This window comes from Mastomys coucha, unplaced genomic scaffold (assembly GCF_008632895.1).
Source record: "Mastomys coucha isolate ucsf_1 unplaced genomic scaffold, UCSF_Mcou_1 pScaffold12, whole genome shotgun sequence".
Classification (NCBI taxonomy): domain Eukaryota; kingdom Metazoa; phylum Chordata; class Mammalia; order Rodentia; family Muridae; genus Mastomys; species Mastomys coucha.
Window position 1 is genome coordinate 24,380,458 of NW_022196894.1, and position 16,432 is coordinate 24,396,889.

At 37.7% G+C, this 16,432-nt stretch overlaps 1 protein-coding gene and 1 long non-coding RNA gene across 4 annotated transcripts in view; one reads left to right on the plus strand and one right to left on the minus strand.

Annotated features, from left to right (window-relative positions):
• The window catches only part of Il1rap (interleukin 1 receptor accessory protein), a 142,963-nt gene that overhangs the window by 77,867 nt on the left and 48,664 nt on the right, over positions 1-16,432 (plus strand). For all 3 annotated transcript variants that reach the window (XR_004116708.1, XM_031363558.1, XM_031363560.1), the window contains exons 3-4: positions 10,866-11,151; positions 14,297-14,483. Coding sequence is in view for 2 of the 3 variants with exons in the window: in XM_031363558.1 (XP_031219418.1) it covers positions 10,866-11,151; positions 14,297-14,483 (473 nt within the window). In the remaining variant the exon portion in view is untranslated. The remainder of the gene's footprint in view (positions 1-10,865; positions 11,152-14,296; positions 14,484-16,432) is intronic.
• LOC116085770 overlaps positions 7,143-16,432 on the minus strand; it is a 58,060-nt gene continuing 48,770 nt past the window's right edge. Inside the window, exons 5-6 of the long non-coding RNA XR_004116709.1 lie at positions 11,271-11,452; positions 7,143-7,501 (exon numbers count right to left, since the gene is read on the minus strand). This is a non-coding gene — a long non-coding RNA (uncharacterized LOC116085770). The remainder of the gene's footprint in view (positions 7,502-11,270; positions 11,453-16,432) is intronic.

Here is a 16,432-nt window from a genome sequence, read left to right on the forward strand (position 1 = left end):
TTCTCTCCAATTTCCCAATGATGGTCCTGTGGTCTGTCGCCCACTGGTTGCTGAGTCTGGAGTAAGGGATCAGAGACAGTGGCTAACACCTTAATGGAAGTACTCTCTAAGAAAATAAAAGCTATTCATGACAGTCCTGAACACGTGTAATCGTCCCCAAATCCCCAACTGTTATAATTGACTGTTCTAACAACTGTCTAGCCTTCTTTCAAAGATGTAGCAGTTGAGCAAATACTTAAATCTAAGAATACCTATGGCCTCAAAGATATTTCTACAGCCACCTCAATACTGGCAACGTAACTACAAAACTCCTAATATGACATGCATGCATGAACAATTTTAAGATGATTAGCACCACTCAATATTATGAAATTGGCCAGACAATTAAAGAAGCTCATTGGCCTTCCCCAGTGCAATAGCCTTTACTCTTTGGAGTCTCTCAACTTCTGTATTTCCTCCTCCTCTTCTAAAGAACACTTGTAATTGCTGACCAACTAACTGTCTTGTATTTTTGAAACATACACTGTCAGACATCCCCCACATCAAAATGATAATTTTCATGTAAGAGTCTTGCCTTTACCATCATCTATTTGTATTGAAAGCAGAGCTTCAATAAAGCTGCCTATGGGAGCATCAGTAGACAGTGAGTGCTTTTAGGAAGCATCTGGCTGTGGTTCCTAAGTTCATCCAGACAACAGGCATACCATGGTGAAATTCCAGCCTCAATCAGCTGTTCTAACCTTCTGTCTCTTTGTCTTTTAAAATATGTACTTTATAACTGAACAATGAACTGACTGTTAGAGCCATTCATAGGAACACAATTAAAACATAAAACAAAGAAATATTCTAAAAGAAAGTATGTGCCTTTCAGATTATTTGGCAACGATGAAGGCTTTGTCAATTGTATTAGATAATATATCTTTCCTCTATCCCTCCTTGCCGTCTCACCTCCCTCCCTTCTTACTTCTCTTCCTACATTCCTTCTCTTTCTTTATTATTTCCTTCCTTTCTTCTTTCCTTCCTTTCCATTTTGTAACTTTTCAATAACCTTATAGAAAATCATACAATTATTTTGTCAATTATTGTAAGATATTTTATGACTTTCTTTACCCCACCAGTTACCTTCCTCAAAGGCACTTCTAAATATTTTACTTATTTCTTCAGCTTTGTTCCATCTACATTTTGCTAATCAATTTATGTATCTTGCTATTTTTTTATTCAACCCAATGCATTCTATTTTTATTTTTGTGATAACAAAATAAAAGTTATCTTGTTTCACTTTTTATCTTCCCAATATTTTCCTACCTTGTCCTCACTACCCAATACCATTGCATATTGAATTACAATCACTTAAATAATGAGACCGTACATTACAATATGCTATTTTTAAGTTACTTTTCTAACTTTTGTATTTATTAATTGTATTTTCCATGTGCTCTGGATTGTCTTTTCTTAATCATTTTCTTTCTTTTTCTTGCTTTTCTGAAAACCTTTCTCTCTCTTTTTTTTTTTTTTACAGTGATAATGTCACTGTAATCCATCAGACACTTGATTACTTCTCCTTATTGTTGATTTCCACTCTCTGGATCATTCTTCGATGAACTCTGCCACAAGGCTCTTATCCTGAGACCTTTCCAGCCACACTGTGCACTGTTACTTTGCTCACTTAAATTGAATCTCCCAATCCTGATCCTGGGTTTTTCTTTGTATTTTTATTTATCACTTTCATGACATGCATACCCTGGAGCCTTTCTGATAGAGAGCATGGGGAATAATAACATGTGTAAGTCTGCAAATATGACCTTAACACTTGATTGTGCTGTTAGAATCAAGACTGGAAGTCCTTTTTCTTCCTGCCTGCCTATTATCTTCTAACCTTCAGTTTCAATGTGGAGGTTTCTCTAGCACTTATTTCTGACTTTACTTCCGTGTACAGTTTTTTCATTCATACTTCTTTGTAGTTTATAGAATCATCTTTTTCATTCTAATGTTTTCAGAATGCCTGGCTGGTATAGGTCTATTTTCACTGCCTGTGGTGGGGCACAATGGGCGTAATGATAGGGCCCTTTGCATCAGAATGGTCCGTACTTCCACCCTGGAACTTATTCCTTTGAGCGACTGAATTGAAAGCTTTCTTCTTTCTCTTTAATTTCTTTCCTTTTGTGGTTTGTATCACAAAATGCTGCACTTCCTGGACTAGCTTTCTAATTTCACTGTCTATTTTCTATATACGCTTCTTTTTTACTTTACCTTTTAAGAAAACCTCAATTTCAACTTCCTAGCAAACCATCTATTAAAGTTTTATGTTTGCAGTCATACTAGAATTTTAGTTAGTCTTTATCTCTCTTTTACAGAATCTTGTTCTGCAGGATAAGAATCACAGTACCTTTAAAATGTCTTCCTTGAATAATCTGAGCTTTTCCGAGATTCTTTCAATTTATGTCACTGAGAAGTATATTTTTGTAGAAAAATTTCTCCAACTCTTCCTGGATTTTATAATTATGTTTAAGAAGCTGATTAGAAATCTGAAAAGGGAATGTGAGGTTCAGCTTTGGAACTCTCCTTTGGGTGACGTGGTGCACAATGAATTCAAGTGCCCCAAGTTAAAATATTTGGCCTTATAGTGAAGATTCTTTCATTTTCCTGCTTAGGGCCAGGTCCCAAAGTCTGAATGACCGAAGGGAATCATAGTGGACATGCCTTTAATCCCATCACTGGGGAGCGGAGAGGAGGCAACCAGATCTCTGCTCTATGTGGCAAGTCCTAGATCCAGCCAGAGCTACGTAGTAAACACCCTGTCTTCAAAATAAGTAATCTGGATGCCCTTACCTTGGAGTTATGTGTTGAATTCTGCTCAGTGAGGGAAGGGGAAATGGAGTGGAGAATATAATCTTCATTGATAGTTTTCATCTAATCCTTTTTAATTTACCACTCCCCTCAGAGACACAATCTCTTTAGTGTTTGGGGTATGTGATTCATTTTCCAGGTTAGAACATAGTGGTTATAGTGGTAATGAGGAAGTTTCAGTCTCTGTGACTTAGAAGATGTCCTGCATTACATGGAGGCACCTACACAAGGGAGGCTCAGTCTTTGTGTCATATTTCTCAAGACAGAAGAGAGCTTGATGAAATACAACCTAGCCATTAAAACACCCACCACAAGTGGCATTTGTGTATTGACCCAAGTAAGTCACATGCCTCTTCTTACTTGCAACTGTCTCTAATATGTGAGGAAGAGGGCGGCTTAACAGCACTCTTTGTATTCCTGCTGATGGTTTCTAGGTCTTGGTCTTGGCTGCATTCAGGATTGCAGCTCAGTTTGTTCTCCAACATTTCCTTGCTGGCTTAAGGTTTGTGTTTTGAAATCTGCTAAATTGGTTAGTTTGTGTCCCTTTAATATTGACATAGTCATCTCTCTTATTCTTGTTGATACTTTGGATCATGTCTTGGAAAAATATTTTTGTGTCAATGGAGCTTGAGAAAGTACTAGAATTGGGGTCACATATTAAAACTGTTAAGTTTATCAGAGAAGCTGTCACCAATTTCTGTACAATAAATGCACTTCTTCGGCAGCTTCACAGCACTAATGAAAATGTAATTAATGAGTGTGAACAAATGTTTTTTAAAAGTAATATTGTATAGTTATCATAAATGCACATTGAAGTAAACAGCCTTTGAGCTTTCCAGCTCTCCTTGCATGCTGAATACAAAAAGCAAAGTTAATGAAAGAGGATTAAAAGTTACTCATCACTGGATCATGGAAAGGACTGGAGAACTATTTAGAAGTCAAATAATTTTTTCTTTTTTCTGAGATAAAAATATGTAATTCTTGGCTTTTGTCAAAAGTAAAATAATCGTTGACATAGTTGTGTTGACTGTTAGTTACTGCTGCAAACAGTTTGTGGAATAATCTGAAATTTTATAAGTCTTCACCTTAATTGTTACACGTGCAGCTGTGCTCTTGAGTCTTTGGTTGCCTGGGGCATTTACTCTGGGCTGGCCTTGGGCAGTTATAGGTTTGGGATTTGGCCAGACAGCTGTCCTTTTAGGTATGGTCGACATGTACACAAGTTGGTGCTCACTTCAGCTCTGAGTTGAACCAGATTTATTCTTATAGTAATAAGAGGATTGCAAGAAAACAAGTAGGTTGCAAGTTGTAAGATCTGTGGCTGCACTGTATTTGCCATATAAATCTCAGTATTAGCCCAGATTCAAGAAGATAGAAACAGCCTTCCCAACTGAAAGAATTATACCTTCCCATTGCAGAGGTGGATGATGCAGACTAGAAAACAAATACAGACTGGTTTTGAAGACAACTTTGAGAGCTGTTGAATGATGATTAAAATAATTTTTATGTTAAGATAGACAAACATAAAAGCATCTAAAAGAAGGAGTTTAAAATTTGTGTAACATTTAATTTTTCAGAAAAAGAGTCCTAAGTGGTGATGTATAAGGATGACAGCCTTACCCCTCTCACCAGAAGCAGATGATTCCACTATTGAGACAGAATTTGGGGGCCGCTGTGATGCTGCAGCTCTTCTAGTGACCTTGGTTTAGTTCCCAGTACCACAGTGTGGCTCACAGCTTTCTGTCACTTCAGTTCTAAGGGAATTCAATGTCCTCTTCTGTCCTCTGAGGGAAATACACATGTATGTGTTGCATAGACATACATACATGCAGGCAAAATACTCAAGGCACAAATAAACATAAACAAAGTCCTTTTAGAAAATACATGAGTTCATTGTAATTTTATATTTAACAATTGCTTATAAAATTGGTATGTATTATTTAGATGGTATATATCATAATCCTAATTAATCATTCCAGAAAAAAATATCTTTTGCACTTTGAGGAAATTGTTCAGGAAGATGTCATAATGAATAAAATTTAAATACTATAAAATAGTAACATTCAAGTAATGTGAGGATATTATAATTAATACAACTTCAAACACAAAACAAATGTGGTGAGACAGGGAGAAGGAAAAGTGAGGGAGAGAGAACTAGAAATTGGGTGGATTGAGAGGTAGGGGAGGATGTGGGAGGCATTTTGGAGGAAGAAAACATGATCAATAGACACTCTATAAAATTCTCAATGAACTAATAAAAGCATTATTTACAAATACAGAAAGCTTGCTTATGTAAGTATAGCTCCAGTGCCAGGGCATGCAACATCATTCCATTACTTAGGATTAAAAGTAAGATGTGTGAAAAATTAAAAAGAAAGTGGTCATATTATTGCTTGATCTATGTTATAGTGATTTTTCATGTATACATGAAAAATGTATACATGAAAAATGGTCATCTCCACCCTTTACTCTTCTCTCCTACCCCTGACCATATTGCCACCTATGTTCATGTCTATTTTTTTCTAACCCTATGAGTCTAATAAGTGATGATCAAATATACATGGGTGCATGGACCACTTTCCCATAACCATGCCCTTGAAGAAGATTTCTCGTCCCCTAGCAACCATCACCTGCCAGTAGCTACTTGCCTAGGGTTGGGACTTCATCAGAGTTTCTCAAATCCATGGTGGAATGTCGATTGGCTTGATCTTGTGCATATCTTGTGCGAGTAAACACTGCTATTGTTCACGAGTTCATGAGGACAACAGCCAAGTCATGTTCAGGAGACAGCTTTTTGAAGCCTTCTGACATTTTCTTCCTCTCATGTACTCCCAGCCCCATCTACTGTTATATTCTCTCAGTGTTGGCTATAAGAAGATTGCTGATAGAACTGAACAGTCAATAGTCATTATTCTCAGCATCTTGATGGTTTATGAGTCTCTGCACTGACTGCTGACCACTCCAAAGCAAGAACCACAAAAAAAGAACAACAACAACAAAAAAACCCCACAAAATAAAAAAATCAAGCTCTTCTGACTAAGTTTCTAGATAGAAACACAAATATTTAGAACACAAATTGAGACCATGTGTATTTTGCAAAACAACAATACTAAGTCATCCTACACCAAGGGTGACTATCTTCTTCCTCCCCAGCCACAGGATTGTGTCCAAGTAGGTTTAGAGTACAAGGCATGCATTCTTTGCTGTGGAACAGGGCTAAAATATAATGAGAAAGTAGTTGCTTACGTTCATAACATGCATTGCTCTATTTTATGAATGGATAAGTCTTTCTGGGCAGATCAGTATTATATTAGGCAAAGTTTACCACTGAATAAAAACATTGACAATTTTTTTCCTCTAGTGGCCTGTATGGCGTATTCCAACACTGTCAGAGCCAGCCAACATAGAGAAACTTTCCTCAGCAGTTCCAGTTTAATTTGTGTTTTTTTCTAACCAAACTGTGGCATGTTCAGGAATAAGGTCATTTTATCTAGTTATGGTGAGCAATCAAGAACAATAACAATAGCCTATGTTCTTTAGGAGGCCTGTGGAGTCTCCCTGGCCAACAGCTGGTAGGAACGTATCCCACAGTAGGCACTGAGATTTTTTTTTATTAAACAACATATTTCTTCTGTAGGACACATTATTCACCAGTGTAGAGGACCTCTGTTTAAATAACTCCTGTTTTGGTTGTTGTTGTTGTTAAATCATGTTTTTATTAGCTCACAAAATAGTGGGTTTCCATAAAACTTGTTCAAACCTTGTTTTCTTCCCCATCTCTCTGTTCCCACTCCTGTTTAAACTTAAAACTCTGAACATTCTTTGCCTTCTATGCTGTCACGTTTGTTAGTCTTCTCTCCCTCCCCATGGCCTCTTCACTCTCTGCCTCTCATGGATCATTTATAGCTTACAGACCTCTACATACACCAAAGTGAACACTCAAATTACAAATTATAACCTTAAATTCACTTCTGAGAGAGAACATCAAATTTGTCTTTCTGGGCCTGGATTTACCCTCCCTTAGTATAAAATTCTCAGTTCCATCCATTTTTCTGCCTAATTTAATTTTTCCTTTACAGTGGAGTACAATTCCATGGTGTGTGTGTGTGTGTGTGTGTGTGTGTGTGTGTGTGTGTGTTTATCATATTTTACTTATCCTTTGATCAGTTAATGAATCAGCCTAAGCTGATTCTATTTCCTGGACATTGTGAATAGAGTGTCAGTGACCATGATGAGCTATTATCTCTGTAGTAGGATAGAGATTCCTTTGGATGTAAGACTAAGATGGGTATATCTGGGTCATGTAGTCCTGTTTTTATTTTTTTGAGATCCATTCACACTGATTTCCAGTTGATATGCACATCAACAGTAGATAGGCTTCCCTTTTCCCCAGCTCCCATCTTATGATGATGATGGTGGTGGTGGTAGTGGTGGTGGTGATGACGATGACAGTCATTCTCACTTGCTGAGACAGAATCAGCACCACAATGTCTTTTTGATTGAGTTGTTTGATTCCTTGACATTTCATTTTTGGAGGTTCTTTGTATAATCTAGATATCAGTCACATGTTTGGTGTGTGGTTGTCAATGGTCTTCTCTGATTCTTTGGGCTTCTGATTCTCCACTCAATCAGCAGTTTTCTTTGTTGGACTGACCTGTTAATTGTATGAGATTCACTTTTATTTATTTATTTGCGTGTTTGTTTGCTTTTTTACATCACAAATTCTCCCCCTTGCTGAGTTCCTCACCATTCCCCTTCCCCTTCTACTCTGAAGTGAAGCCCCTCTGGTTATCCCTTAACCCAGCATATGAAGTCTTTAAAGCATTAGACTTATCTTCTCCCAATGAATCCAGACAAAGCAGCCCTGTTAAGAAACAGATTCCATGATCAGGCTACAGCTTTAAGAATAGCATCCATTCCAGTTGTTGGGCAACCCACATAGAGACTGAGCTGCACATCTTCTACATATGTTCCAGGGGCTTTCGTCCAGCCTGTGTATGCTCTTTGGTTTGTGGCTCAGTCTCTGAGAGCTCCCGAGTGTCTAGGTTAGTTGACCCTATTGATCTTCCCATGCAGTTCCTATCCCCTTCAGGGCCTTCAGTCCTTCCCCAACTCTTCCATACCAGTTCACAATGTCCATCCAGTGTTTAACTATGGGTCTCCAAATCTCTTTCTATTGGCTTCTGGGTGAAGCCCATCAGTGGAGGGTTATGCTAGGTTGCTGTTTGCAAGCATAACAGAGTATTCCTAATAGTGCCAGGAATTGGTGCTTGCCCATGGGATGCATCTCAAACTGGTCCAGGCCCTGGTCAGCTATTCCTTCAGTCTCTGATCCATCTTTGTTCTTGAATTACTTTTAGATAGAACAAATTTTGGGTCAAAAAGTTTTGTGGGTGGGTTGGTGTTTTTATCCTTCCATTGGGGGTGGGGAGTCCTGTCTGGCTACAAGACAGGAGAAAAGGCCAGAAGATTAGGAAAATTAATGGAAATCTTTAGCTGCTGGGGGTGGAGGAGTTGGAGGAATCTATAGGGAGTCTAAGAGACCAGGGATAGAGAGGCTCCCAGAAGTCGATGCATGTGACCTTAGCTGAGTTGTTTAAGAGTAGGGATGTGGAACCTGGAGAGGCTTCTGCCTGTAGCCAAACAGATCAACTCTTCCGTTGCTAGTATTATTTCCTAAGTGATCAGAGTTCTATTTCGAAAGCCCTTCTCTATGTCTGTGTCTTAAAGTGCACTCTCTACTTATCCTCTAACAGCATCAGAGTTTTGGGGCTCACACTGAGGTGCTTTGGAGTTGGTTTAGTGAAGGGAAAAAGAAAAGGGATTACTGACATTCTTCTAATATTATCCCAACATCACATGTTGGAGGTGATGACATCTTTCTTCTGGTGTGTATTTTTGCCATCACTGTCAAAAAAAATCAGATGGGACTAATTATGTGGCCTTCTATCTCCTTAATTGGCCCATGTTTCTATTTTAGTGTCCTCTTTTTGTTTTGATCACAGGTCTGTAGTATAACTTGAAATCTGGTGTGCCAATACCTCTAGCTTTATCCTTTTGCTCAGCATTTCTGTGGATATTTAGGGTCTTCTGAGCTTCCGCAACACTTCAGCAAATGTCTATTTTTTCTATTTCTGTGAAGAAAATCAGTAGAATTTTTTCTATTTCTGTGAAGAAAATCAGTAGAATTTTGTCAGCTATTTTGTTGACCCTATCAATTGGTTTTAGTACAATGGACATGTTCCTGACCTTGATACTTTGAATAAATGATCAGGGAGGTGTTTCTCTCATTTAGTGTCTTCCTGGGTTTCTTTTTAAAATAGGAACTCACTGTACTAGGCTGTGTGTGGCCTAGAACTTTCTATGTGGACCAGACTGGACTCAAACTCCTAGAGATCTTCCTGCATCTTCCTTTTGAGTACCCAGGTTTCCTTAATCACCACTTTAGAGTTTTCATAGAAGAGGTCTGTCATTGTTATGTTTCTATTTCTATTTCTGAAACAGCAAAACCAAGGTAGCTTTTAAAGGAAAGTGTTTACTTGGGCTTGGGGTTGTGGGGATTAGAGTTCACGAAATGGAGAAACTCATGAAGCAGAGAGTGAGCTGGGAATCAGAGGAGTCCTTGGAAACCTCAAAGCCTGCCCCCAGTGGCATGCCTCCCCTGTTAATCCTTCCCAAATAGTGACACCAACTAGAGACCAAGTATCCAAACATATGAACCTATGGGGGCCATTCTCATTCATATTCTTAGTTACTATTTTATTTTAAAATATCATTCATTATAATATGATTTTTTAAAAAACCCTGATTCCATTTATTATAAATAAAATGGAAAGCTTTAGATATAAATTGGAGTGTGAGAAGCTTATACTAAGTTTAAAATTTGTATGTATTTTATGTACTTAAACATATTATATCACATATGTATATTTTATACTTATTTACTCATATAATATATTATGTGTGTGTGTATACACACACACACACACATATATATATATATATATATATATATATATATATATATACCACTACTAAAAGAAATTAAACTGTTCTCCAGTGGTTTGGCTGGTCCTCACAGAGCCCTTATCACCCCTGGAAATCTTTCTGTATTCTTATATTTTCGGTTGTGATCCTAACCTTTAATGACTGAGCCATCTCTCCAGCCCATCTTTTCTATATTGTTATGGTTTCTTTATTACACCATTCTGATATCACTCTCAGGAAAAAATAGTAACTATTACATCTTTTCTTTCCAGGATACACCAGTGATTACTTTTCAATATAAAATAAATTATAAAAACATTAACGGTTTCTTTTTTCACTGAAACACTAGCAGATTTTTCCCCCTAAATTCTGCAAGTCTATTTACATAGAATGGTCATCTTTTGACATGCATGGGTAGCCCAGCTTGAGGTATATTACAACTGTAAAATACACTGAATTTTAAAGATTTGCTCCACAAAATATAAATGTATAAAAGGTCATTAATGCTTTGGGTTTATTGGATTCATCAGTTAACAAAATATAATATTTTCATTCATTTATCTACCTCATTGTATCCTCTTAACGTGGCAAGTGGGTATCTTACAATGAGTTTATGGCACACATTTTATTTTTGCTGAAAAGTACAGGTCTGGCTTCATAAGCAGTAGTACTGGGAAAAACTAGGAGTCTTCTCTCCATCAAGACACGAGTTGGATTTCCAGGTTCAATTTCATCATCCACACCTTTATATCTCTGTGGTTTGATCAAATGAAGTCTTCTTTAAAAGAGAATCATTCTGTAGTCCATGAAGAATTCCACAGTGCCAAGACACAAATAACCGGCACCAAAAAATACAACACAAAATCAGTAAAGGACTGAGGAGTAGTAATTCCTTCATACTGCCCATGTTTATTATGTATATTTATCAGAGGGAGATTATTGAAGATGACGGGAGAAAGAGGCACCTAGAAAAGGTCAGTGTTCTGGAGCACTCTGTGCTCATCCACCCTTTCATCTTTTCTTTTTCGCAGAACGCTGTGATGACTGGGGTCTGGATACCATGCGACAAATCCAAGTGTTTGAAGATGAGCCAGCTCGAATCAAGTGCCCACTCTTTGAACACTTCCTGAAGTACAACTATAGCACTGCCCATTCCTCTGGCCTTACCCTGATCTGGTACTGGACCAGGCAAGACCGGGACCTGGAGGAGCCTATTAACTTCCGCCTCCCAGAGAACCGCATCAGTAAGGAGAAAGATGTGCTGTGGTTCCGGCCCACGCTCCTCAATGACACGGGCAATTACACCTGCATGTTGAGGTAGGCTGCTTCTCTGTTTTGACATTTCTTTGTCCTTGTAGTCCCTAGGGTATTCTTTAAATGATTACACTATGACAACTGGGCAGGGGATGGGCACATTTAGATGGTTTACACCTTACCTCAGTGGCCTAGCTGAAGTGGGAGGAAGGAGGTGGTATGCAGAGAGGTTCTGTCTTTGAGAACATTCTTCACAAGAAGTGATATACGGCAATGGTGTATGAAGATGGGGTTGGGTTTATTGGCTTCTTTCCATGGCCTTGGTTCCTGCCTACCCATTTGCTTTGCCTGGAGGCATTTTTCCCTAGTAAATGAACAATGAAGAGTATATTCATATCTGATATGCTAAGCTTATCTTTAAAAGTACCTGGCAGAGACAACACACTCGAAGTATGTTTATAGAAGAAAGACTATTTGGGATGCATCAATATATTTAGCATAGTGCTTTTACATTTTCAACCAAAATTCTCCTCAGAAGCAAGTGAATACCATAGACCTTGGAATACAAAACTACAACCTAAAGCAGCCAACCAAAGTTCACCAAATCCATCTTTGTTCTTAAAATATCTATGGACCTTTATTGTTAATTCCATTAAAGTGTCCATTTTCTTTTCTACAATTCAATGCAGATGTTTGCTCAAAAAAATTAGAATATCTAAATCCACAATGGGGCTAGCTCTCACAGACCCCTTTTGCTACCAAGCCATGATTTGTTTTCTAAAGTCACATATAGGACATGAATATTTTGTTTGTTGGTTGGTTGGTTGGTTGGTTTTTTTCTTTCTTCATTTAACACAATTTCCCACTTTATTGGTGATATTGGTATCAGTTTTTGAGGCTGCAAGTCTGAGAACACAGTTAGCAGGATGGGTTTCATTCCCAGTGCTTGATTTACATATACCCATCTTCTCTCCATCCTTTCTTCTTCCATCCTGTGTCCTACCCTTTAATTATAATGAAGTAACTATCTTGAATAAAAGGTCCATGTATATGACTTAATTTGCCTAAATTATATCTTTATCATTAAAGACTTATTTCCAAGGATAATCCAGCTCCAAGCTTCTGTGAGCTATAAACTTAACATTTGAATTAATGGAGGCTTTCCACACATTTCATCCTCTAATAATTAGTAACTTTGTTTCCTTTCTCTGTCATAGATGTTAACTCTTCTTTGACAGAGACTTAAAACAAAGTTTTGATAAATGTATGTTATTTTATTAGGTGAAAAGGGTCTCTGCTCTATTCTAAAAATATTTCTTTGCATCATTGGACGTTTAGAGAATCCATGTAGTCAGGGAGGTGTCCTTTGAAGTTATCATCCAATAATAATCTTATTGGAAGAAACTTCAGATTCATAGATGGGCTTCTAATGAACATCAGATTTCCATATTTTTATTATCTATGTCCAAAAAAATGCTATAAGTAGGGACATAAGGACAATTGTATTGGAAAGAACATTGGGTGAGAGACAGAAGAATAAAATTTTTGCTACTGCTTAGCTGATACACTAAGGTAGGTTATGTACAAAGCTGTAGCTTTGGCACCTCTATCTATACAGTGGAAAAGCAGGACCCATGTTCTTTGAGCTCTTTTTCATCTTTAACAATTGTTTATCTTTTAACATTTCCAAGGTGAACATTGGCAAATCTTTAGTAAGGAGCCATCCCCTGTTTCTGCTTGGCATTTTTCTTTGTTGTGCACCTGGTACTACTGATGTCTCTGCCATGCACCTAAGAATGCAGAACCTATATTAATCTTCCCCTGACTGTATTCACAGCTCTGGCTAGAATGAGCTCTTAAGCCTTGCTTACAGCATTCAATAGCCTTCCTAGCCCAGAATCGCAAAAGATTCCACATTCTTCCATAAAACAGCATGTTAAAAACCAGTCTTATCAATATCCTCTATCTTGTACTAACTTCTAACTAGTTACTCTCCTATTTCTCTGGTAAAACACATGACCAAGGAAACTTATAAAAGGGCACATTTAGTTTTGGGCTCATGGTTCCAGAGGATCCATGACCATCAAGACAGAAACCATGACAGCAGGGCATGAGGGCATCATGGTGAATCAGAAGCTGAGAATTCCTGTCTTGAAATGATAACCATGAAACAGAAAGCTTAGAATGGTATGGGCTTTTGGAGCCTCAAAGTTCACCCCCATTGACACACCTCCTCCAACAAGGTCTCACTTCTTAGTCCTATCTAAATAGGTCTACCGCATGCTGAAGTCCAGCATGGGAGTGTAGGGGGTCTATGAGGTCATTCTCATTCAAGCTTCGAGATGGATTCGGGCAGGTTTAAGCCTTTGGACTTAGATGCATGCATGTCCCTATATTTTATTGCTCATATTCTCATATTCAAGTGGCAGTGTTGAAGTTACATCTTACCAAGATTACACATGATGATTATAATATACACATATAGATTTGAATTATTATACATTTAATTAAAATATATCTGAGGTACTCACTATATAGGGAGCTTAGTGTAGAAGTATATGATAGGGTTTAGTGGAACGGAGCTTGGCAGAGATGTAACTCAGTCTGGACAAACACTAGTGCACACTTCCTACTCTTTGTATGATTTTTCTGTGCTGGTTTTTGTCTTTCACACTTGCCTGTAGGTACATATAACAGTATTGAAAACTGTGTTATAATTTCCTTTATGTCTGTTTTGATTGTTTTTTCTATTATTCTCCCTATTTTCCTGACTGAGATAACTGGCTAGAAATTTTGGGTTACAGATTGGCTCTATTTCTCCTTCATAGAATTCTGATCTTGTAAAACAAGAAAAATTCTAGAACTTACTAATCAGAAGCTAAAATCCTGGAAACATTTAATTTTCAATGGTTGATTGCACCCTTAAACATGCCACCTTTACCTTTGCCTTAATAAAAATGTTACTGCTGACAGTGTTCTAAATGAACCCTTTCAATACACGTTGGAGGTCATGTATAGCGTATAAGTGTATTAGTGCATTAACAGGAGATATTTAAGTTTGCATTTTAGTGTATGGTGCTAAGTGGTATCGGAGATGTCTCAGTGAGTCACTTAATAATCACAGGAGTTCACACATATAAAGAAGTCCCAGCTATATTACATCAAATGCGGATGAGCCTCCCTGATCATTGCATGTTTGTCTTTCCAGGAATACAACTTACTGCAGCAAAGTTGCCTTTCCCCTGGAAGTTGTTCAGAAGGAAAGCTGTTTCAATTCCCCCATGAGACTCCCAGTGCACAAGCTGTATATTGAACATGGTATTCACAAGATCACATGTCCAAATGTAGATGGATACTTTCCTTCTAGTGTCAAACCATCGGTCACTTGGTATAAGGTAAGAAAACTAGGACTCATGGCTTTTTTTTTTTTTAATGATTAAATGCCTGTTGAGTTAAATGGTAACATTAATAACCCTGATATTTTTATCATTGGACCTTTTGATTTCTCCATTAATATCTATGTACAATTTTTTGCCACTTTCTTGTTTTGTTCTGTTAGAAGGAGGGGTGTGGGTTGCTTTGCCTCAGCTTCCTGTTGCTCAATGGTGTTTTCTGGAGTCCCAGAACTAACTACTTAATTTCTGTTAACTCCTGAGGAACATGTTTTGAGTAATGCTGCCCACTTCCACTCACTGCCTTGTGAAGTTGGAAGGGGCTGATTAGTGACATGAATCTCAGCTCCTTGATGAATCAATACTGTAATTTATTCACTATGTGTACTCTGTTGATTGCCCTCATTTTGGGTTACTCTCACATCTGAGTATTTGGAAAGTGTTTTATCCAAAAATATGAATATTGGAAGGGGACACCTGTGGGGCACTGCAGCATAGCCTTTGACTCTCAGGGACTATGCACAGGTACTAAACTGGAAAACTCGATCACAGTGTCCAGCAAATTCCATAGGAAGAATTCTCAGCAAACTAAGTGAGACACACAATAGCATGTTGGCATCCGCAGAGTCAATGTTTACACAGAGGTAAAGAAGAAAACCATTGCCAGTCAGATTCCTGAACATGATCTCCTCAGAAGAGATATACATTGGAGGTCATGTATAAAATGTAAATATCTTAGTACCTTAAAACAGATATTGTTGATTACTTTTTAGTGTGTGCGAATTGGTATAAGAAATATCTAAGTATGTCACTTAACATTCACATGAATCCAAACACATAAATAAGTTCCAGCTATATTAAATCAAAGGCAATAGGCCTTGCTGATCATTGTGAAAAGATAGTGAGTGGAACTTACGACAGGCCTGTGCAGAATCAGCAGTAAAGGCAGAAGAGATTTCTCTCCCTGAGACAAGTCACAAGTCCTTTAGCAAGAAGTTCTTCTAGGCTAGAGTGGTTTCACTGGATGTCAGAAATACTAGCAAGAGCAGCAAGAACTCGAATGCAGGGCTGGAAAGATGCCTGCCAGAAATGCCTGAGGCCTTTCTTCTTAATGCCCAGCCTATTGCCATAGAGAAAAGAAGAGCCAGTTGGATGAGAACAGTATAAGGAAAGAAAGAAAATAGACTTGTCATGGGGGAAGGAAAAAGTGGGAACAAGCCAGGAAGTGGTGGCACACACCTTTAATCCTAGCACTTGGGAGGCAAAGGCAAGCAGATTTCTGAGTTTGAGGCCAGCCTGGTCTACAGAGTGAGTTCCATGACAGCCAGGGAAACACAGAGAAACCTTGTCTCAAAAAACCAAAAGTGGAAACAACTCAGGGTGGAGGCATTTTGAAGAATCTCTGTTAATATGAACATGAAACCATACTCTAAAGTACAGAAAAGGCTACTTTTACATAAAAGTAATCAATAAGAAATTCAAGTTCCATTTAAGTTTCATGAAATGAGCATATAAAACAATAATATCTTTGTAGCAAAGAAAGTTTGCCAGAAGGCTATACTATTGGTGATTTTAAAAACAGGCCTACATCAGGAAAAATAAGATATATGAATAATAAGAATGCAGAAATAGAATTAAAATGCCCTAAAGTTACATTACTTATTGAAAATTTAAAGTGAAGGAAATTATTTTACAAACGAAGCCAAAGTAAGCAAAAATAGCAGCAAAAACAGGCATGCACACATATATACACATGCACATAGAAACACACATATGTGTACACACAAGCATACACACACTACATGTACACTATGAAGCACACATGCACACATATGCACAACCATGCACATATGAATACACACAAGCATAACCCCACATCTAAGCACATGTACCCATGTATACACCACATATATATATATATATATATATATATATATATATATATATATATA